The sequence below is a fragment of the Physeter macrocephalus genome, chromosome 2, assembly GCF_002837175.3.
Source record: "Physeter macrocephalus isolate SW-GA chromosome 2, ASM283717v5, whole genome shotgun sequence".
In the NCBI taxonomy this organism is placed as follows: domain Eukaryota; kingdom Metazoa; phylum Chordata; class Mammalia; order Artiodactyla; family Physeteridae; genus Physeter; species Physeter macrocephalus.
The window spans coordinates 134,655,352-134,680,211 of NC_041215.1; the positions used below are offsets into that span (position 1 = coordinate 134,655,352).

The following is a 24,860-nucleotide window of genomic DNA, read 5'->3' on the forward strand; positions in this document are numbered from 1 at the left end:
GACCGGGGCGCGAACCCGGTTCCCCTGCATCGGCAGGCGGGCGCGCAACCACTGCGCCACCAGGGAAGCCCCCATTCTTATTACTTTTTAAATTTAATTTATCATATGCTATTTATTTCCATTTACGTTTGTCAGTTCCTGGGCTCTCTACTTTGTTTCACTGATTTATGCTTGTGCTTTTATATTAGTGTAATGCATTTATATCAATACCTTATTTTTCTTTATAATATTCTTGAAAATAAAGTGTCATTTGTTCTTCCTTATGGTTCTTATTTTCTTATTTTAATCCTAATGACTTTAATAATTATGTTTTCAAGTTCAATAAATAATCCTGTTGGGACTTTAATTGAAATTGTGTCCTCTCTATAAATTACCCAGAGCAATCGTGTCATCTTTCTGTTTAACCAGAAACATGGCATGTCTCACCATTTATTCAAGTCTTTTAAAATTTCTTCCTTTTAACATTTATAGACTTCTTAAACTTTCATATACTTCTCTTTCATACTTAGTCTGTGGTTGATTTTTAAAAAATACATTTTGCTACATTTTAAAAAATATTGTTTCCTTTTGATGTCATTATATTGATAATAATTTATATTATGGCACTAATTATTAGGGGACAAAGTCATCTATAGTTTCCTTTCCTTTTGTGGGACGACCTACAGTGTTTCCTCATTAAGTGTATAAGCTCTCTTTTGTTTTAAAGAATACTTGATGTTTCATTCATTCATTCACTCATTTAGAACTATGTGCCAGACACCGTACTAGGCACAGGGAAAAAGCAGTAAACAGAAGATTAAAAAAAATCCTTGTTTTTATTCAGTTTACATTTTATTATGCTAAGAATTAACCCTTGTCTTTGTTTTTAAATTTTTACAATAAGAAGTGGGCGTTCCATTTCATCAAATAATTTTTTTGCATGACCTGAAATGATAATATTGTTTTTCCTGATGTACATAATATTGCATTCTCCTACCACTGAACTATTTATATTCCTGGGAGTAAACACTTGTGTCTAATTTTGAATGACTTGGAAACCTAGAAGTCCTATCTGAAAGAACAAGTGAGTCAGAAGAATCAAAACACAAACAAGTTGGAAAGGAATCAAAAAATAATCATGACACATAATTTTCTATCCTGCAGATGAGGATTCAGTAACATAAGTGGAAGCCTCTAATTTCCCTTCTCCCAGATTTCATTAGAAGAAACAACAAAACATGCACTGGGGACAGTTTTGGGAGCAGAAACTGTGGAAGCGTATCTCCCAGGCACTAGAATCCCTGTGGAGGAGGCTCCTGGGGCCTGGTCACGGCAATGCTCCTAGAAGGAGGTGCCCCTGGGCTGCCCCAAGAAAAGCCAGGACTGTCAGTGGCCGCAGGACACCGAGCCCGAACTTGCCTTTCTGGAGAGGAAAGGGAGCCACTTTTTAAGGCAGGGTCAAGACCTGCCTTAGGTTTTTGAAGGATGATTCTTCCTCTCTGTGTCCACAGACTCTGAGGCAGCCCGAGTTCTCTGTGTCTTGGTGTCCACACCTTTGCGACTCTCCTTCCTTTGGAGTAGGGCTGGGACCCAGGACTGGCTTGTAGCCAATAGAACACAGGAAGCATGAGGACAGGATGTCACTTCCCCGACGGTTCTCCACGGCGGTAATTCCCACCTCTCTCCCAGACTCTCTCTCTTGCTGGCTTCGGGGAAGCAAGCTGCCATGGTAAGAGGCCCACCTGGCAAGGAGCCGGGGCGGCCTCCAGCCACCAGCAAAGAATCGAGGCCCTCAGGGGCCGAACCCTGCCCACAGCCAGGAGAGCGTGGAAGCAGAGGAGACCTTGACCGCAGCCTTGTGAGACCCTGAGCAGAGGATGCAGCTAAGCCCAGACTCCTGACCCACAGACACCGTGGGAGCTGCAGTGGGTGTGGTTTTTAAGTCACAAAGTTTGTAAGTCTGAGTGATAACTGTTACGTACGCAGCAATAGGTGGTGAATACACTATCCTCATCCTGAAAACAGATTTGGGGGAGCCCGGGTGGTTGCGGGGAGGTGGGTTCATCAGGCTGGGGCTGATGCAGCTCAGACCTCAGGTGGTGGCGAAGTCCGAGGCCTGAGAGGTCGGTGGGCCTGGGGCATGTGTGGAAGGTAGAGCCAATGGGATTTTCTGGCCGACTGCAGGCTGGGCTGAGAGAAGATGAAGAGTCGGGGTGACGTTAAGAGACTGGACGGGTGGGTTCACATCTGCTGGGGTGGGAGGCTGTGTGGGGCAGGTTTGGGAGGATAAGATGCCAGTGCACTTCTGGAGGCGTGGAGCCTGAGATGCCGCCCCCCCCAGGTGCATCTCTGTGGGGATACTGAGTAGGCAGTAGGATGGATCCCCACGACTGGAGTTTAGGGGAGCGAGCGCTCCGGGCTGGGCATCCGCATTTGGGAGTCAACCAGACAGGCATGGAACGGAACACTGTGAGCCTGGATGAGGTTACCATGGACACCAAGAAGGGCAGGAAACAGAGGGAGGCAAGGTCTAGGCCCTGGGCCTCTGGCCGTTAAGAGGAGGGACCAGCAACGCATTTGGGTACATTTTGTGTCCAAGGATTTTTCTCCTCTCTTTTCAGATTACTGGACTGTCATTTATATCACGTAACCAAAATCAGCCTCAAGACAGGGGATTTGCTGGGCAAAGTCGATGATTTCACAAGCAGCAGCGGCCCCTTCAAGTCAAACGGCCTGTCCAGCTAGAAAGGGCGAGGTCCTAGGACCCCACTGGGCAGGTTCCGTTCTATATTGGCTGCTGGCTCTCCCCTATAAACTGAATGGCTTAAATGAGATGACCTTAGATCTTTATTTAAAATGCAATGTTATTTCTGGATAACCTGATCTCGTGACCGCATTGAAATGCTTTGCAAAGAATCTTCCACGGTAATATATTCCTTTTTAAGCACTATGTGCTCAGAACTTGACATCATGGTCTCCTTTAATCCCCCCGACAGCCCTGGGAGGTGGGTGCTATTTTTGCCGTCAACATGTTTCAGATGAGAAAACTGAAGCTTAGCAAGTTTCACCGGCTGCCCCAGCAGAACCAAGCTTGGAGCAACTCGAGAACCCTCAGGCTCCGCTCGCCTGCCTGTCACTTTACACAGGCAGAGCTGAGCTGACGGCCAAGGAAAGCACACGGGTGGTTTAGGTTCCAATAATAAAGCTGTAGGAACTTTCCTGGTGGTCCAGTGGTTAAGTCTTTGCCTTCCAGTGCAGGGGGTGTGGCTTTGATCCCTGGTCGGGAGCTAGGATCCCACATGCCTCGCGGCCAAAAAAAAAGAAAACCACAAAAAACCCCCAAAACATGAAACAGAAGCAATACTGTAACAAATTCAATAAAGCCTTAAAAAATGGTCCGCATGAAAAAAATAAAAATAAAAGTAAAGCGGGCTGCTCCCACTAATCAGAGGTGTGATTTGAGCAAATCGCTCCATCACTGTGGGAGGCTGGTAGGTTTCCCTCTCCTCCAAATGATGCTGTTGAACTAGGTTTATTCATTCGTTATTAAAAAGTAAGTAATGTGTGTCTATCAGACAATTTCTAAAGTTCCTTTCAGCTCTAGAAGCTATAATTCATATATGACAATGTTAATGGGGGAAGGGCAATGTTAATTTCTGACAGAATATTCAATGATTAATGTTACTTTCTTATAAAAATCACCTTCAACAGACCTACCTGCTTTTATATTCTTTTATTTAAGAGAGCCTGAAGAGAAAAACACCCATGCCTTCTATGTTTCAGTTAGCAAACGTGAGGCACAGAACATTTGGTAAAGTTAGGGCTGATTAAAAATTTATGCATATTGTCAAAAATTCTTTCACAAACGTGAAAAGGACCAGCTCTAGAGTCTGCAGTGATTTAGAAAGCAGAACTACTAAAATGATAAATTTTTCCCCTGAGCTCTGACACCGAGCTTCAACGGTCCCACCGTTTCAGACGCCCAGGGCAGAGATTTATCTGTGTTTCACCAAGTATGAAAAATATATGGATGGAGGGGTTTCCGGCCGGTCCCCCCCAAGTCATCCAACTACCTCCCTTAATGTCAGCAGGCTCATAAATTTCTCCTGCGTTCTAAGGAAAGCAGCTTGTGCCACCGCACAGAAGCCTCCAAAAGTGTCACTTGCTGCCTATAAATTCACTTACACTCAATAAAGGCAATTGGCTACACATGGACTTAAATACCTTGGCCCTCGTTGGGAAACTGAGGGGTTTGCCATCTCTCAAAGGAGAGGTGGAAAAAGTCGTGTGCAAAGCAAGGCGATTTCTCAGTGGCACATCACAAAATCTGATTTATTCATTGATGGTTCTACTTATTAGTGCGCTATGATTAGCAGTTACTACTCCAGAAGGAAGCTTCCTTCTTGATTCCAAAGTATTATCGTTGCTCATGCTTGAATCCTACAGGAACCTCCCTGCCCTGCGCTCGCTTTTTTTTAATTAAAAGGAACAATATACTACAGATGACGTAATTGATTTTTTATTTCTTTTTGCGGTACGCGGGCCTCTCACCGTTGTGGCCTCTCCCGTCGCGGAGCGCAGGCTCCGGACGCGCAGGCTCAGCGGCCACGGCTCACGGGCCCAGCCGCTCCGCGGCACGTGGGATCTTCCCGGACCGGGGCACGAAGCCGTGTCCCCTGCATCGGCAGGCGGACTCTCAACCACTGCGCCACAGGGAAGCCCAACGTAATTGATTATATAGACTTTGGTTACTCCTTTGTTGAGAAAATGATACATATGCTTTATTTTCACCTTTTTTGTCTGAAATATTTATCTGTATAGAAAAATTCATACCCAAGCAAGAACAAATCACTTTAGGAAGGAATGGAGAGAATTTTCCATTTAAACAGACGGTTGTCCATTTCTGTTCATGCACCTATAGTTCTAAACCCCAGACATCATTCATCCATAGACTCTTCCTCATTTAAAGGAGTGAGTCACTGCCCTTCCTAACTCAAGAGTCCAGAAAGTTTAGGAAACGAAACTTCACAGATGTTTACTTTTTTTTTTTTAGATGTTTACATTTTAAACTCATTTCCTATGCGTTACTTTCAAAATTAATCTTTCATAAACAGCAACAGAGTGAATTACAGAAAAGGGAAGCTTTAGAGTATAAAGGTTAATTCTGAAGATCCTCTGCCCTTAATTCTATCAAGTGACAAGCACCTATTTATGAAACATAAAGGCATGATAATTTCTGTCTGAAGCAACACGTGTGTTGACACATGTCACCATACGACACAAAAATTAAGAGCCTGCTGAAACAAACCCAAAGGCTCCACATCCAAAGAACAGTTTGTCCTGCCTTGCAATGTATTAAGTACCTACGACGGAGGCGACTTCCAGTGACTTCAGCAGAGAGTCAGTAGATTTGGGGGCTTTCACATTCCCAGGATAATACTGGTTTTAATTTTTTCAGTGGTTTTCTGACACTCCTTAAGGCGATTTCCTACACTTCTCACCTCCCTGGAAGGCGTGCAGAGGGTGGCAGTGCCTCTAGCCCAAGGCTACTCAAAGTATAATCCCAGGACCAGGACTCTTACCATCTCCCGGGAGCGTGTTAGAAATTCGACACCAAAAACACAGGCAACCAAAGCAAAAATAGACAGGTGGAAGCACACCAAACTAAAAACTTGTGTGCAGCAAAGGAAACCATCAACAAAATGAAAAGGCAGCCTACAGAATGGGAGAAAGGATTCACAAAGCATACATGTGATAAGGGACTAATATCTAAAATATATAAAGAGCTCCTACAACTCGATAGCAGAAGACCCCCAAATAACCTGGCTTAAAAATGGGCAAAGGGGGCTTCCTTGGTGGCGCAGTGGTTGAGAATCTGCCTGCCGATGCAGGGGACGCGGGTTCGTGCCCCAGTCTGGGAAGATCCCACTGGGCCCGTGAGCATGGCCATTGAGCCTGTGCGTCCGGAGCCTGTGCTCCGCAAAAGGAGAGGCCACAACAGTGAGAGGCCCGCGTACTGCAAAAAAAAAAAAAAAAAAAAAAAAAATGGGCAAAGGAAGTGAATAAATATTTCTCAAAGAAGACAGACAAATGGCCAACAGGTACATGAAACGATGCTCAACATCACTAATCATCAGGGAAATGTACATTGAAATAACAATGAAATGTCACCTCACATCTGTTAGGATGGCTGTTATCAGAGAGGGATAAGTGATGAGGAGAACGTGGAGAAGAGGGAGCCCTTGAACACTGTTGGTGAGAATGTAAATTGGTTCAGTCATTATGGAAAGCAGGATGAGAGGTTCCTTAAAAAATTAAAAATAGAGTTACCATGTGATCCAGCAATCCCACTTCTGGGTATATATCCAAAGGAAATGAAATTGGGATCTCAAAGAGTTACACGTCCACTGTGAAATAACAGAAGAGGTATCCATTGGTCTCTGCCTCTGGCTGCTGGCACAGAGCTCCTAAAGCCCTTGGAATTTCCGTGACAGGAGAGGGTTCTGTTCTAATGACGTGATGCTGGGTGGGCTCCTGGGGTGGGGACAAGCCACGATTAGAAGCTGAGACATTTAGCCCCACCCTCTACTGTCCAGGAAAGGAGGAGGAATGATAATTGAGTTTATGATCCATCACGCCTACGTGATGAAGCCTCCATAAAATTTCCCGAAGTATGGGGTTCAGAGACCTCCTGGGTCGGTGAACACGTGGCGGAGCTGGGAGGGTGGTGCCTGGAGCACGGAAGCTCCGTGCCCCTCCCCCCAACACCTTGCCCTGTGCATCTCTTCTATCTGGATGCTCATCTGTATCCTTTACCATTTCCTCTTATAATCAATAAGTAAATGTAAGTAAGTGTTTCCCTGAGTTCTATAAGCTATTTTAGCAAATTATGGAACCCAAGGGGGGAGTCATGGGAACCCCGATTTATAGCCGATTGATCAGCAGCACAGGTGACAACCTGGGATTTGGCATTGACATCTGATGTTGGGGGAAGCAGTTTTGTGGGACTGAGCCCCTAACTTGAGGGGTCTGAGGCTCTCTCCAGGGAGTGTCAGAACCCCACGGAACTGCAGGACACCCAGCTGGTGTTGCAGAGAGTTGCTTTGACGTGTGGACAACCCACACAGACGTGACGTCAGAAGACAGCGTGGATGCAGTGGGTGAGTAAAGGAGACACACACAGGAGGAAACGTTTTTCTCTTTACACACATCCTTGTTCACTGCAGCATTATTCACGAGAGCCAAGATATGGAGACAACCCAAAAGTCCGTCGACACATATATGGATAAGGAAAACGTGGTACATACACGCGATGGAGTATTATCCAGCCGTAAAAAGAAGGCGATCCTGCCATAGGTGACAACATGGATGAATCTTGAGGACACTAAGTGAGTCACACACAGAAGGACAAATACTACATGACGTCGCTTATATGAGAAATCTAAAATAGTCCAATTCACAAAAGCAGAGAGTAGAACAGTGGTTGCCACGGGCTGGGGGGAGGGGGAACCAGGAAGGTATTAGTCAAATGGTGCAACCTTTCTGTTATACAAGGTGGGTAAGTTGTAGAGATCTACTGTATAGCATTGAGCCTACAGTTAACAATACCGCACTGCACACTTAAGCGTTTGCTAAGAGGGTAGATCTTATGTTAAGTGTTCTTATCACACGCACAATAATAAATCAGTGAAAGAATGGGAAGTAGGGCTTCCCTGGTGGCGCAGTGGTTGAGAGTCCGCCTGCCGATGCAGGGGACACGCGTTCGCGCCCCGGTCCGGGAGGATCCCACGTGCCGCGGAGCGGCTGGGCCCGTGAGCCGTGGCCGCTGAGCCTGAGCGCCCGGAGCCTGTGCTCCGCAACGGGAGAGGCCGCAACAGTGAGGGGCCCGCGTACCGCAAAAAAAAAAAAAAAAAAAAAAAAAAAAAGACTGGGAAGTAATTACACAAAAAGAGAAATGCAGACTCTTAGTTCCCACCCAAGGCCTACTGAATCAGAACTTCGGGGGTGGGGGGCAAAACCCGCTTTGACAGGCTGTCCCGCTGCATTTGAAGCACGCACCAGCGTGAGAGGCACTGCAATCTGGCCCAACGTTAAATACAGTATCTCGCTGACCTCCAGCTCTTCTCTGCCCGTGACCTCAACTCAGCTCAGCACACGTATTACATCTGCTGAATCTCAGGCACTCTGCTGGGTTTGAAGAAAACCAAAGAAGACATCGCTGCCCTGCCCCCGCAAAGGCTTGCAATCTAGAGGGAAAGACAGAGGCTCAGTGGGGGCGGGGGAACCTTGGAAGCCAGGGATATGACCATGGACCATAGAGAGAGAGTCTGGCCACTGCATCTGCAGAAGAGCCTCAGGGCCTGTCTTTCGTCATGACTTGGTGCCTGGATAAGCCCAGAGAGCCTGTAGCTGCTGGGTGTTCTTAGTTTGATTTACTGTGACGACTAACAGCAAAATACGTGATTTCACGCAGGTGTGCACCTGTCCCCAAGGCCTCTGTGAATAACCTTGATTTCTCACCCACCTCTTCTTATGTCCTCCATTCAACCTAATATATTTTCCACCAAAGCGAATGGCAGAAAAAAAAAAAGCTATTCACCTTCTCATAGGAGTAATCCACGTGTTCACATCTCCTCCACAGACCACAGCTGCTTTTGAGAATTCACTGAAAATATAATTACGCAAGGAATTCAAAATAACGACCCCTCATCACCTCCCCTGGCCATCCCTTTCCCACTGTCCTCCTGAAATTTCTTTTTTCTTTCTGAAAGTAACTCATGCTCAATGTAGAAAATTTGGAATGCGAAGGAAAAGAACAAACAGAGCCGTGGTCCCAGCCCCGGGACGATATCTATCGTGAACATTCCAGTGGTTTCTCCCCGATGTCCTTAAAAGTCCTCGGAACAATTCTGAACCTTTCTCTGAGAACCAATCTCGTTTTTCAGTGATCAGGCTTCAGAAAGCCTCTGCTCACCCTGGTTTTAGTTCTGCCCGTAGCGACCCAAGTTTTTAGCCAAGTTACCTGAGTCCTCTGAGTCCCTTTTGTCACCCGTAAAATAATTGGGGTCACAGCCAGTCTCCTCAAATCCCACGATTCCTCTTCGTCTTTCTCCCTTTTACCTACACAGACCATCACCTCACTTTGCAGGAAGAGGCTCTGAAGCAGGGACAGAGAAGGAGTCAGGAACAAGGAAAGCTCCTGGTTTCCAGGTGGTACCTAGTGAGCAACTCGGCCTTGGGCAACTGCCCTCTTTTCCTATGAAATGACCACGGAGTCCAAGACACACGGGACAAGGCTTCTGTTGCTGGAATGCTCAGAACGAGGAGACACATTTGCCGTTGTGGGAGCATCATGGCTTTTGGAATCAAGACTGGCGTATGAATGGCCTCTCATGAGCCCTGAACCCCGAGTAAGGCACTCAGCCTTTCTAAGCCTCGGGATCCCAGAAGAGCATCCATGGGAAACACCTGGCGAGGTCCCTCTTGGAGGGGCAGTAGACAGGTACGCAAGTTCAGAAGGAGTGAACAGCGATGGAAGCTGGTGCAGGCCCGGGAGGTCCTGGCAGGGGGACAGCATTGGAGGCTGCCTGGGAGAGATCCGAAAGTCTTTTCCAAAAGAGACGTACACTTTTCCAGGCTGATAGGAAACTCTGTCGTTCCGCCTTGCTCCAAACACATCCCCATCCTCAGCAGATTTCTGCACGTGTCTGGGAGTTCTCCTGGGTGGTGAGTGCACCATTCTCTCCACTTGCAGATAATTCTTGAGCCCCCTCCAGTGTAAACTCCTGGAGCCCTAAATTGGCATAAACTGTGCGGGTGAGAGACAAACCTGCAGGTCTCTCCAGGTCCACATACCTTAAAATGACAAAGCTTAACCTGAAGAGCTGTACACAAATGGTGAACTTTACCGCAATTAAATTATATCTTAATTTTTTTAATCAAAAAAATTAACAAAGCATTCCAAGGCCTCTTCCAGGAAGGATGTACGTCTGCTGGTGATCTATAGACATGTCACATCCTGGCTCCCCCGCCCTGGGGACTAAAAGCACATTCCACCCTGTCTAATTTTTGTCTGCCTACCCTGTTATTATCCATCAGTTTTATCCCCACTCCCAGCCCTGGCAGCCCTTCCTCCCCCACCTCCATCCCCAGCCAGTCTCTCCTGCAGATCAGGATGCAGCACTTGAAAAGATGCTTACGGCTGTGAATATGAAGGCTCCAGACCCAGGAGTGAAAACACAGGGCACTACGGCTATGGCAACTCTTCCAAACTGCAAACTGTGTGTCTGAGAATGTGCCGGCCTTCCTATATGTTTAAAATAATTATTGAGGCTGTATCATATGCCACACATTGCTCTAAGGGCTTTATATGTATTATTCTATGTTATCCTATCTATGAGGTCGATACTGTTAATATCCTCATTTTAAGTTGAGGAAATGGAGGCACAGAGAGGTTAAGCAGCTGGTTCAAGGACACACAGTCTGTAAGTGCTAGAGCTGGGTCTTGAACCCAGGCAGCCTGGCTCTCAGACCACTCCTGTGTGTGTGTGTGTGTGTGTGTGTGTGTGTGTGTGTGTGTGATTTGTAATGTATTTGTTTATTATAGAGGGCATGATAGATGCCATCACATCATAAGATTAAAAGGCACTGGCATTTTATTTCACAGTCAGGCTCACCCTGCTGAGAACAAAGATCATCCCAAGCCCCCAGAGCTCTTCCTCTTAGCCATCACTTCTGACTGACTGTGTGTTGGTTTAAAAAATGGAATAAGGCTATGTAATTTACTATCACTTCCAGATTCCTCAAGATTACATGGATTAAAAGGAATCTGCTAAAATCCCAGGAGAACTTCCACAGGGCCAATCCTAGAGCTGTCACCCCATTTGAGGGTCTTACTTCTCTCTAGATTGAAGGTGAGCTGGATGCTGGGCATAGTTTCAACAAACTAAGTTAAAAAATGCAGGTGGGGAGAAATGGTCCACACAGGACCAATTGCAAAGACACAAAGGGCTGGATTTGGCCCGGTTTTCAGAGCTGACAGCTACTCAGGTGGCTCTGATGCTCGTGAGGGAAATGGGGGAAGAGGCTGTTGCACCTTCAGGGTCAAGAGCCCACAGCCCCACGGACTTCAAGGTTCTCCTTTATCACCCTAAGGGGTTGGATGAGGTTACTTTATGATACTTTAAAGTGAAGCTCATCCGTGGATCATAACACTTAGATGACGGTTTATGACAGGTCCCAAGCCAAAAGAAATACTCATTATAGCAAGAGATTTTCTGGTAACAAGTACCCCCACGACTGTGCCATCCAATATGGTAGCCCCTAATGACACATGGTTATCTAAACTTAAATTTGAATGAATTAAAATTAAATTAAATTAAACATTCAGCTCCTCAGTCACCCTACCATCTTTCAAGTGATGAATAGCTGTATGTGGCTGGTGGTTACTGGAGTGGACAGTACACATCAGACCAGTTCCACCACTGCAGAAAGTCCTGTTGGACAGTGCTGATGGAGAGTACTACAAGCTTCTCGTTTTGTCCTTCGTTAGGAATGCTGCCAACGAATGAAAAGAAAGAAGAGGACTTATCTCACGGGGTTGTTCAGGACTGTGGTAGGCTGAATAACAGCCACCAGAGATACTGGGTCCTAATCCCTGGAGTCTCTGAATGTTATTTATAAGAAAAAAGAGATCTATATTCGAGATGTGATTAAGAATCTTGGGATAAGATTATCCTGGTGGGCCCTAAATGAAATCCTAAGTGTCTCATAAGAGAGGAACAGAGAGAGATTAGACACACAGAAGAGGAGGAGGCAAGTGACCACAAGGCAGAGATTGGAGGGATGCAGCCACGAGCCAAGGAGTATCGGGCAGCCTCCAGAAGCGGGAGATGTGAAGAACCGACTCTCCCCTAGAGCTTTCAGAGGGAGCACAGTCCTGCTGAGTCCGTGATGTCAGACTCCTGACTTCCGGAACTGGAAGAAAATTAATTTCTATTGGTTTAAGCCACCAAGGCTGTGGTCATGCATTACAGCAGTAATCACAAATTAATGCAAGGGTTAAACTACTTTATATATATACTACATTTTAGAGGTCACTTAAGAAAAAAGACATCACAAAGGGAAGCATATAAATGACAGGGCAGTTCCCAGAAGAAATGCTATTGACAAAAAGTCCAAAAGATTTTTCAACCCCTCCAAATAATAAAATAAATGCAAATTAAGGGACAGCACTGTTCTCTTATCAATTTGACAAAATATTCAACAGATAATCATTGATTCATTAGCTAGTCTATCCATCCAACAGAACGTTAAGCAATCATGAAAGACATCTTTTTGCAAAATATTTTAAGGACATAGGGAAACCCAGTGTTAAATTTTTTAAAATTAGAAAAAGGAGTCATAAAACTGTAATTAAAATATACACACGAGAGAAAAATACTGGAAAGCAATTTACCAAAAATTTTTATAGTAGCTACCTCTGTCTACTAAAATTATGGACAATTTAAATTTTCTTCTTTAAACTCTGTCTTGTAAATTTTCTACAATGAGCATGTATTAGTTTTAACATTGGAAAAAAAAGACTTCCTTTAAAATAATTTAAAAATCAACTTGAACCACAAATCCTAGTATTTGATAAAATACCGGGCAACTTTTGGCAACTACAAGTATTGATTAAATCAGCTAAGAATTAGTATTCAAAATTGTGGGAGTTTATATTTGTAGCTTCTAATCATTTTTTAGTTGTCACTGTATGTCGTGTTGGAATTTATCCTGAAGCCTGATCATGTTTCATGTTTCAAAAGACAATATTTGCTTTTTATTTGTCTTTGATTTAAAAAAGCAAGGAAAGGGATTTTATCAAAGTCAATCAGATAAATGTAATCCAATTATGAAAATAAATCCGCCCTCGACCTTACATCCCCTTACAAAAGGGATCTTTTGAAGATCCCTTCAAAAGGAGGGATCTTTACGTCTCTGTGAATTACACACAGCATACCCATGGGAGCTGCTCTGACTCAGCCTCCAAACTGTCAGGTCAGTAACAGCAGGATGGAATGTTCTCAAGGGGACTGGCCGGGAGGGCTGGGTCTTCAAAGAAAGCCCAGAGCCAATGGGAGGGGCTGCTCCCAGGAGGCCATCAGGGAGTCTCCCATGACCCTCCCAGCACCTCAGGCGGAGGAGCAACTCACAGTTACCGCCAGCCTCAAGGCGCCCTACTCTTTCATCACAAGAATTTCCAGGAGTGTTCTGCAGGTATTGCATCAATATACTTTTTTAAAAATTAGGGTGTTTTAACATTTCAAATGTTTATTTTGGATTATCCCAAATTAACTTCTTGCCTTTCTTTTTCTTCTAATACATTTTTAACTAGGCTTTTTCATTATAAAAATAATGCTTATTGAAAGAAAGACTTCTAAGCATACAGGAGAATATGAGATAAAAGTAACATCACTACTCTTGTCCCCAGAGGTGGCCATGCTGACAAAGTTTCTAGTGTATCCTTCCAGAAATTTTCCATCCATATGCAAACATATATTTAATAAATTAAATGCATGTGTGAATATATCTTTGTATATATGTATACGTGTGTATACGTATTTTTATATATTTTAGCTTATCTGGAGTTATAATTGTACACAGTGCTTCCAACTTGGTTATATCACCTAACAGTAAATTGGATTATAAAAGTCTATCTAAAAGTAAAGAATTATTTCATTTGTAGAAAACATGGTTGTGGGCATCTGTTCTCTGATGTCCTGAGAAAAGGGAGGAAAGTTGCTGATAAGGAAAGTTCATGAACACAGGGCACATCGTCTTCATTAACTATGAAAATGAAGCTTTCAATTATAAACCGAGGTGATTTAATCAGAAGACAGTTCTTCTGAAACAATGCCTTTCTGCTTAAATTTCCATGATTGCACGAAATCATCCTGAGTATATTTCCTCCAGACACAATCATGTAATTAGATAAGAAAGGAAAACGGCAAAACTGCTGGCTTGCACTACCCACTGCTTGGATGGGGAATGTATCCACCACTCTCTCCTCAGCACCAGGCACTGTCCTCACGGGGACTGCCGTTTATCTGGGGGAGGGGTACATGAATGAGCAGATGTGTACAATACGGTAGGAATAATAATGGTCTGCATACTGGGGTCGAAGTCTCCCGTATCTTAACAACCCCACAAAATAGGTTTGAGTCTTGTTCTCGTATCACAGAGGAGGAGACTGATAGCACAGAGAGGTTGAGCGACTTGCCCAAGGCTGCACAGCTATTTCTCAGGAAGCAAGGCTCCAGCGTCTGTGATTATGCAGATCGCCTGGAGGGGGAAGGGGAAGATGCGGGCAGAGCTCAAGGAGGAGATGGAGAGGAACTGCAGGGAAGCACTCAGGGAGGGTTTCATAAGGAGGATGGATTTGAACTAGAAGTTGGTGAGGCAGAGTGGTGGGGGACGGGAGGAGAAGGTGGACAAGTGGGGATACCACCTGCGTCTTGGGCCCCATCCTCCAGGGGTCTCAGCCAAGGAGGGGATGAGTGTTGAGATCCCAGCAGAGACCGTGGCTGAAGAGCATCAGGGACCATCTGGGCAGTGCTTGTCCTCCTGGGTGTGAGGCATGTGACGGGGTGGGACAGAGCCGGGAGGAGGCTACCTGCCGGTGGAGGGTCTGAGAGATCCCGCCCGTCCCCCAAGGCCTGAGAAGGGCACGCTGTGCGCTCCTGGCGAGTGTGGGTCCTGAAGGAACCAGCATCCCAGCGGGATGAGGCCTGTTCAGGAAGCGAGAGGCCTGAATTGCAGCTGCCCAGTGAGTGAGGGCACGTGGCAGAAACCACAGGCCACGGGAGGACCCCAAAGACCAGGTGGACTGGTCTCTCCTCGTGGACCAGATGGCTACACCACCTGCCTGCGGAAACCAGCCAGGGCACTGACACAGCCGGAGCCCAGATGCTGTTCACCCTGCTGGCCCCCAGCCAATGCTGTGAAGGTTGGTAACTTCCTTTTGCAGTCAGATGCCACAAAGGGAAGAAGAACAGGGACATTCATGATAGAGAGGCATCTGAAGTGACTGCAAATTTACTCAAAATAGACAGTCAACCTTAAAGAGATTATTTAAGCCAGAAGAGATTGTTACCTATAATTGTTACTGATTAAGTTTTTCTTATACTGTGAGTGGGAGTTTGGCAGGGGGGTAGCGGGGTAGTCTGAGAACAAGGCTAGTGATTGGAATACTGGGTTTTGGTGTTTGAATGACAAAAAAACATGCTATTTTAAAAAAACTCAAACACATCTTTGCTGATATAATATCTTTGATCTATTTCTAACAGCTTTATGGATGTGTAATATATAATTAACTGTTCATATTCAATTGTACAATTTGATAAGTTTGAGATATCTATCTATCTGCCTGTACATACATATATACATATATATACACACACACATATATATACACACACACGTATATGTATATCTTATGTCTCCATGAAGCCATCACCGGAATTAAAAGTAAAGAGGAAGCTGATAAAGTGAAGAGGGGATATATGCATATATAAATATCTCCCTCCCTTTTAGCATCTTTTCTCTATCTCTTTATTATTATCAGGTATCCGTACAGAATTAATACAATGTCAAATTTCTCATTTTAAAATATTCCTTTCATTTAAAATATCCCTTTTGGCAATAAAATATCCCTGATAAATATGATATAAAGAGAAAAGCTCACAAAATTAATCAATTTTGAATTTTAAAAAATCATAAGCACTTAAAAGCCCTATTTATATAATAAAGGACAGAACTCCCCAATCAAAATCATGTAACTGTCATATCAAACATTCCCGAAGAAACTTTGTTATAAAATTTAAGTATCACTGAGGAGATAGCAAGTTAGAATCCCATACAGAATTAACACAAGAGAAGCTTATGATTGTTCAAGTTCTTCTGAATCATTGTAAAATAACTGATGTGTGTTAGACATCGGTTGCTGCATGCTAAATCACCCCAACCCTTAGTGACCGAAACAACACATGTTTATTGTGTCACTGTTTCTGTGGGTAGGGAACTAGATGTGGCTCAGGTGGGTATCTCTGCCTTGGGGGCTCCCACGAGGCTGCAAACAGTGTTGGCTGGGGCTGCAGCCTCATCTGAAGGCTCACCTGGGGGAGAATGCCCTTCCAGTTCACGCATGTGGCTGTGGACAAGAGTCAGCCCTTCTCAGGCTGGAAGGAAGCCCAAGTTGCTTGCTGGCTGTCACCAGGAACCTCCCTCCATTCCTTCCACTGGGCCCCTCTGCTGGGCAGCAGCTGACCCCTCTCAGAGCCAGGGGTGAAAGCAAGTGAGGGGGCGAGAGGCAAGCAAGATGGCAGTGCCACCCCATCGCTTTTGCCGTATTTGTTTTCTTAAGATTTATTTATTTTTATTATTTATTTATTTAATTAATTTATTTTTGGCTCTGTCGGGTCTTAGTTGCGGCACGCGAGATCTTCATTGAAGCTCGTGGGATCTTTCATTGCAGTGCTTGGGCTTCTCTCTAGCTGTGGTGTGCGGGTTTCCTCTTCTCTAGTTGTGGCGTGAGGGCTCCAGGGCGCGTGGGCTCTGTAGTTGAGGCGCGTGAGCTCATTAGTTGTGGCGTGCGGGCTTAGTTGCCCCGTGGCATGTGGGATCTTAGTTCCCTGCCCAGGGATCGGACTCGCGTCCCCTGCACTGTAAGGTGGATTCTTTACCACTGGACTACCAGGGAAGTCCCCTGCCATATTCTTTTTATTCTTTTTTTTTGGTTGCGCTGCACAGCGCGTGGGATCTTAGTTCCCCGACCAGGGACTGAACCTGTGCCCCCTGCAGTGGAAGCGCAGAGTCTTAACCACGGGTCCACCAGGGAAGTTCCCCATATATTTTTCTTTAGAAGTGAAGTTCTAGGTCTACATCACACTCAAAGGGAGGACATTACCAGAGGAAGAGGTGGGGTCAGCGGAGGCCATCTGGGAGGCTGCCTACCACAGATATAAACACCTTTTAATGTAATGTTTTGAGAAGGAGTTTGGTTTTCTATTGCCAACAAGTTAAATTCCCTGGTCCTGACGAGCTCATCAAAGTTGGAATCTGAGTGTCTCTGAACCTAATGTGGTACAGCACAATACCCATCAAAGAAAACAGGTGGCGAGCCTGCTTCCATGGCCCTGGGATGATCACAACAATCTGCTCTCTTTCCTTCCCCTCTTGAAATAGATTTTAAAGCTGCTCCAACTGGGTTGCCTACAAAGCGTTTCTTCTACTGTGTGGACACTTGTACTGTGTTCTCTAAGTGTTTGTTCTACTGTACTTCTCTAATAAAGGAGTACATCTTTGGTAAACAAAAACCATCTTTTGAAAACAAGCTTTAAATTGCTTAACATTTCACTTAAGAGCATTAAAGAAGACCCTTAATATGGGCAGACCCTTAATACAAGAAGGCCTTAATATACATAATGCCTAGTCCCCAGAACTGCTACCTTCCCACCATTTCATGGGCGGCCTGGGGGCCAGGCATCAGGTCCCTGAGTCAGCAGCTGCTTCAAGGGATTATGACAGAGAAGGAGTATGACTGAGGCTGTGGCGCCTCATACGATTAGGGTCAAATCCTAGAAGGAAGGGCAGCATGAATTGCCTGTGGCCGGAGCCCTCAGGTTTCAGACAGACCTGGCCGGTGAAAGCCTACCATCGTGGGGCTGTGTCATCCACCATGATATTCAATTTCATGTGGCTATAGAGGTATTATATAGACTCTGCATTAAAAAAAAACAAACCCAGGAACAAAAGCAATTTCATTAAAAAAAGAATTAGCTCCTAAATTCTAAGCCTTCACATTCTACTCTTCTAAAATGAAGCCAGAAAACCACATGAATCTATATCAACATGTTTCTGTGCTTAAAAACACACAAGAATATCAACCACCACAGAAGAGACTGTCAGGATAGATGTCTTACACTCACCTGCATTCGATGAACCAACGCCGGATCTGATCTTGGAGGTTCTCCTTGATGTTGGGACCTTCTATTAGTTTCAAGTCATCCTTGATTGTAACCAAGGCATCTCTGTATTCCTCCTCATGCTTTACCTGCACCTTATCCCGCAGGTGGGTCACCCTGTCAGCCTGGATGAATGCAGCACTGACTTCATTAAACAGAGGAGGTGGGTTCTGAAAATATAAGCCAAAAGGTTTGAGATCATAAAGGTTACAGGGCGGTGAAAAATATTAGACACTAATGAAATATGTCAGTATCTTCAGTGGTGTCCTACCAAAGACCCATAAGAAATACAAACAGGACAAAAGAATCAGATCTTGCAGGAGAACTTGAAGGAGTACTTCACAACCACGGGGAGGAAGTATGGGATCACTCTGTACTATTTCCCAGAAACTGGTAATTAGCTTAAAAAATGCTTATTCGGTAAATCATTCAAAAAGTCATTCAAGTTACAGAAGGTAAAGTTTTCCAAATCTTCTTGGTTAGTGGGAGAGAAAAGAATATAGCATTAGAAAGTAAATGAAGCAAGAATTGATGAAAAGAGTTTGGGTCTTCTGATTTCAAGAAAAATGACACCAAAATCAACTCTGAAAACATCCCCTCTATTGTTAAAGACCTCCAGAGCAGGAAATCCTCAGCTGATTCCAGACATTCACACTATTACATCTTATTGTGAGCATGTTCTCTCTCCACATCTGCTGATCAGAAAGGCAACAACGTCTGGCTACAGAACGCCAACCGAATGCTCAGCACTGGTCCAGCAACATGTGGAGGGTTGTGGTAACCGAAAATACAAAATCACTTTGAGACATAATTCCTGTTCTTTAGAACCGCTAAAGGAATGAGGTTGGCGGGATAAGAGTAATGTCCGTCACAGTAGGGAACCATGTCAAATAATCTATAAAAGTGCTGCCTTGTGGGTTTGGATGGAAAGAACTAAAAGGGACTTGGAGAAGAAGAACACACATGGGAATCACAGGCATGAGCTAAAGATCCTGAGCTCTAAGGAGTTCAGAGATTCAGCCCAGGTAAGTTAGCAAATTAAGGACAAATTCAGTGGTGTGCTGGAGCCAGCCTGTAATGACTCATGAGATCCAGTTGATAGATTTCCAGAAATTTTGCAAGCTTGCTGTTAGGCACAGTTATTTTCAAATGCTAAATTATATAAATTTAGGATTAAATTATGTTAACAACGCAAGTTACCGATACCAAAAACTCATTGCTTCATAATTATTTTTACTGGATTTTCTTGTCATCTGTGCTCTTGATGTCATTATGTCTGTTGTATCTCTAAGGTGAAAATACTGTAATAATGCTGTCACTTCTGTGCGTGCCTTCCTGTGTTCATTCAGCTTAGCAGCTTGCAGTTGGCTATAGGAATACTTACACCATCAAAATTAGCAAATGCTACAAATGAGGGCTTGATTTACTATTGTGATTTGATTGTATAGACTTAAGAAAGTGGTAGAGAAAATAATAATGCAGATAAACATAAAAGTGTGTCGTGTCACTTACACTGTGAATAGCACACAAAACTGAGGAAATATTCTTCGAGGATCCCAAAACTATAATCTGATTCGGCAAAGGATGGCTAGTATCAAGGAGAGAAAAGATGACAAGTGTTTGGGCATGGATGTGGAGAAACTGAAACCCTTGTACACTGTCGGTGGGAATGTAAACTGGTGCAGGCACTATAGAAAACACTATGGAGGCTCCTCAAAAAATTAAAAATAGAACTACCATATGATCCAGCAATCCCACTTCTGTGTATATATCCAAAGGAAATGAAATCAAGATCTTAAAAAGATATCTGCACCCCCCTGTTCACTGCAGCATTGTTCACAATAGCCAAGGTATGGATACAACCTAACTAAAGCCAGGGACCATTTTAAATCTGAAAATCCATATCCTTTTGTTACAAGGATTTCTTCTGGTTACTGTTCCTTTACAATTTCCTTCCTCTGTTTTCTTAGTTCTTTTCTTCTCAGAACTCCTGCAAATTTCCTTACACGGATCCCTCATCCATCTCTTCGTCATTTTGCTATTTTCTAACATTTTTCTTTCAACTTTATTTTCTGAAGTTCCTATTATTATATTTTGACTCTTCAACAGCACTTCAACTGTTCTTTGATTCTCCTTTTTGGGGGCATTTTGTTCTAATTTCTGGATTCGATAATCCTCTTTTATTTCCATAAGGTTATTACTTTTAGAATTTTGTTCTTTATGTTTTATTCTTCCCCGCTTTTTTTTCTTCCGATTTCTTTTCTGTTGGGTCTCTGTCTTTCCTAAGTGACTGGTAACCCTTTGTGGTTCACGCTTATCTAGGAGGGAGGCTCCCGGAGCTGTCTGGACCCTGTGTAGGGGAGTTGCTGACTGGTGAGGTCAGAGCTGCTTTATTGGAGGTATCTGAGTATCAGTATCCAAATGTCTTTCTTTTGAGCTGGTGAGTTGCTGCAGATAGAATTCCTCCCATCTGCTCCTGAAGAGGTGTAAGTGCGGCTGCAAGAGCCAAGCAGAGGGAGGGAGCTATTGGTCTTATTGTTCTCTTAATCCTTCCTTTCACAACAGGATCTCACCTCACTCCCCACTGGCAGAAAAGAACAGGATAAACACAAGCGCTTGTTCCACCGAGTTAAACCAAACTCACTGACACAGCTCTTATGTCCCTTTGCTTTGAACTTTTCAACAAGTTTCTCCCTTTCAACAGCATATAACTGTACATTAAAACCTCAACCTGAAAATTACAGAAAAGAGGAATTTTATTCATTTCTATAAATAAAATATTCAGAGCTAATTCTGCCATCTTATGTTTTCTAACACAATTTCTTGTTTTTCCTTTCCTACTTTTTGCTGGGTCTATGCAGTTAACTTTGTTCATTCTTGTTATGCAGTGGTTAAGAAACTATACATCTTATTTATAATCTTCTGCCAGTTATTCTGAAATTTTTAACATAATTACCACCTATATTTCTATTTATGTCTAGAATTCATTAGTATTTTCCCCCAAACTTTTATTGTGTAATAACAGATTGTGATTAATTTTTAAACCAGTAACTATTTAAATTTAACCATTGTTTTGGTTTCACTTTTTAGTCTTCTTTCTCCTAGTCAGTTTTCACTTTGCTGAAGCATGTCCTTTTTTTTTTTTTCCTCTTTATTGGAGTATAATTGCTTTACATAGTTGTGTTAGTTGCTGCTGTACAACAAAGTGAATCAGCTGTATGTATACATATATCCCCATATCTCTTCCCTCTTGCGTCTCCCTCCCTCCCACCCTCCCTATCCCACCCCTCTAGGTGGTCACAAAGCATGGAGCTGATCTCCCTGTGTTATGCAGCTGCTTCCCACTACCTATCTATTTTACATTTGGTAGTATATATATGTCCATGCCACCCTCTCACTTCGTTCCAGCTTCCCCTTCCCCCTCCCCATGTCCTCAGTCCATTCTCTACATCTGCGTCTTTATTCCTGTCCTGCCCCTAGGTTCTTCAGAACCATTTTTTTTTTAGATTCCATATATATGTGTTAGCATATGGTATTTGTTTTTTCTCTTTCTGACTTACTTCAATCTGTATGACAGATTCTAGGTCCATCCACATCTCTGCAAATGACACAATTTCGTTCCTTTTTCTGGCTAAGTAATATTCCATTGTATATATGTGGCACGTCTTCTTTAACCATTCATCTGTCAATGGGCATTTAGGTTGTGAAGCATGTCCTTGAGTGTAACTTTCAGACTGGATATGGTCAGCCATAAATATTCTAAGTACTTGCATTTCTCAAATGTCCTAATTTGGCCCTTCCCACTTGAATGGCAGTTTAGTAGCTACCCTGGAGGATACTTCTTCTAATGGGCAGAGCTGCCAGCGACTAGCTTGTTGGAAATTTGATGATTGTTCCTTTGTAGATAAGCTATTCTGCTCTTATGATGCTTTACACTTAGTCTTTTCAAAGTTTATCAAAATGAATCTAGGTGTGAGCATTTCTTCATTCATCACATTCTCCATTTGGTGGGTCCTTTCAATATAAAGAATTATGTCTTCTCCTCTGTAAATTTTCCTTCTATTATTTCTTTTTCTCCATTTTTCTCCCTGCAACAAATATTACATAAATGGCAGAGCACCAGATTGATCTGACCTTTTCTCTTGTATTTTCCATCTCTCCTTTACTTGCTTGCACTATGTTACAGAAGATTTCTCTATCTTTACCTTTCACAATTAATTTGGCTTTCAGTTATGTCCATTTATTATTTGGATTTATTTAGAATTTTAGAGGGGTTATTATTGTTTTGCTTTTTTGAGCATGCTCTTATATTCCCAAAATTCCTTCTTATTTTATATTTGCTCCTTTCTTGTTTTTAGTAGTCACTTTGTTCAGGGAAATTATTTTAGATGCAACACATCTTCAAATATACCAGTGAGTTATTTTTTCCAAGTTCACGTTTTTCCTCAAAATTCTGAAAAGCAGTAAAAAATTATGGATTCCCAGTTCCATCCTGGAGGTGAGGAAGATGCAAGAAACTAGTAGTTTGGGAAAGTCTTCAAGTGATTCTGATAATATCCAGGTTTGAGGAAAAACTAACTGCTCTAGAAAAAGGTTTGGTAATCTGTAGCACACGACTCAAACCTGGCCCACTGCTTATTTTCGTAAATAAAGTTTTATTGGAATGCAGCCATGCCCATTCATTTACATGCTGTCTATGGTGGCTTTCACACTACAATGGCCACACTGAATAGTTGGGACAGGGACCATATGGCCTGCAAAGCCTAAAATGATGATGATAAAGAAAAACAAGAGGGACTGTTTCCTTAATTTCTCTTTCTGATCTTTCATTGTTAGTGTATAGGAATGCAAGAGATTTCTATGCATTAATTTTGTATCCTGCAACTTTACCAAATTCATTGATACAATGTTGATTCTTCCAATCCAAGAACATGGTATATTTCTCCACCTATTTGTATCATCTTTAATTTCTTTCATCAGTGTCTTATAGTTTTCTGCATACAAGTCTTTTGTCTCCTTAGGTAGGTTTATTCCTAGATATTTTATTCTTTTTGTTGCCGTGGTAAATGGGAGTGTTTTCTTAATTTCACTCTCAGATTTTTCATCATTAGTGTATAAGAATGCCAGAGATTTCTGTGCATTAATTTTGTATCCTGCTACTTTACCAAATTCATTGATTAGCTCTAGTGGTTTTCTGGTAGCATCCTTAGGATTCTCTATGTATAATATCATGTCATCTGCAAATAGTGACAGCTTTACTTCTTCTTTTCCTATTTGGATTCCTTTTATTTGTTTTTTTTTTTTTTCTCTGATTGCTGTGGCTAGAACTTCCAAAACTATGTTGAATAAGAGTGGTGAGAGTGGGCAACCTTGTCTTGTTCCTGATCTTAGTGGAAATGGTTTCAGTTCTTCACCATTGAGAACTTTGTTGGCTGTGGGTTTGTCATATATGGCCTTTATTATGTTGAGGAAAGTTCCCTCTATGCCTACTTTCTGCAGGGTTTTTATCATAAATGGGTGTTGAATTTTGTCAAAAGCTTTCTCTGCATCTATTGAGATGATCATATGGTTTTTCTCCTTCAGTTTGTTGCTATGGTGTATCACGTTGTTTGATTTGTGTATATTGAAGAATCCTTGCATTCCCAGAATACACCTCACTTGATCATGGTGTATGATCCTTTTAATGTGCTGTTGGATTCTGTTTGCTAGTATTTTGTTGAGGATTTTTGCATCTATGTTCATCAGTGATATTGGCCTGTAGTTTTCTTTCTTTGTGACGTCTTTGTCTGGTTTTGGTATCAGGGTGATGGTGGCCTCATAGAATGAGTTTGGGAGTGTTCCTCCCTCTGCTATCTTTTGGAAGAGTTTGAGAAGGATAGGTGTTAGCTCTTCTCTAAATGTTTGATAGAATTCGCCTGTGAAGCCATCTGGTCCTGGGCTTTTGTTTGTTGGAAGATTTTTAATCACAGTTTCAATTTCAGTGCTTGTGATTGGTCTGTTCATATTTTCTATTTCTTCCTGGTTCAGTCTCGGCAGCTTGTGCATTTCTAAGAATTTGTCCATTTCTTCCAGGTTGTCCATTTTATTGGCATACAGTTGCTTGTAGTAATCTCTAATAATCTTTTGTATTTCTGCAGTGTCAGTTGTTACATCTCCTTTTTCATTTCTAATTCTATTAATTTTAGTCTTCTCCCTTTTATTCTTGATGAATCTGGCTAATGGTTTACCAATTTTATTTATCTTCTCAAAGAGCGAGCTTTTAGTTTTATTGATCTTTGCTATTGTTTTCTTTGTTTCTATTTATTTCTGCGCTGATCTTTATGATTTCTTTTCTTCTACTAACTTTGGGTTTTGTTTGTTCTTCTTTCTCTAGTTCCTTTAGGTGTAAGGTTAGATTGTTTATTTGAGATTTTTCTTGTTTCTTGAAGTAGGATTGTATTGCTATAAACTTCCCTCTTAGAACTGCTTTTGCTGCATCCCATAGGTTTTGTATTGTCGTGTTTTTGTTGTCATTTGTCTCTAAGTATTTTTGATTTCCTCTTTGATTTCTTCAGTGATCTCTTGGTTATTTAGTAACATATTGTTTAGCCTCCATGTCTTTGTGTTTTTTACATTTCTCCCCCTGTAATTTATTTCTAATCTCATAGTGTTGTGTTGGAAAAGATGCTAGATACGATTTCAATTTCCTAAGGCTTGATTTATGACCTATGGTCAACTAATCTATGACAAAGGAGGCAAGGATAGACAATGGAGAAAACAGTCTCTTCAATAAGTGGTGCTGGGAAAACTGGACAGCTGCATGTAAAAGAATGAAATTAGAACACTCCCTAACACCATACACAAAAATAAACTCAAAATGGATTAAAGACCTAAATGTAA

General features: G+C 42.8%; 1 protein-coding gene across 1 annotated transcript in view; it reads right to left on the bottom strand.

The window, feature by feature from the left end:
- Positions 1-24,860, bottom strand: part of IQCA1 (IQ motif containing with AAA domain 1) — a 175,459-nt gene that overhangs the window by 118,471 nt on the left and 32,128 nt on the right. Inside the window, exon 6 of the mRNA XM_024124784.3 lies at positions 17,946-18,151. Within this exon, the coding sequence (XP_023980552.1) occupies positions 17,946-18,151 (206 nt within the window). The remainder of the gene's footprint in view (positions 1-17,945; positions 18,152-24,860) is intronic.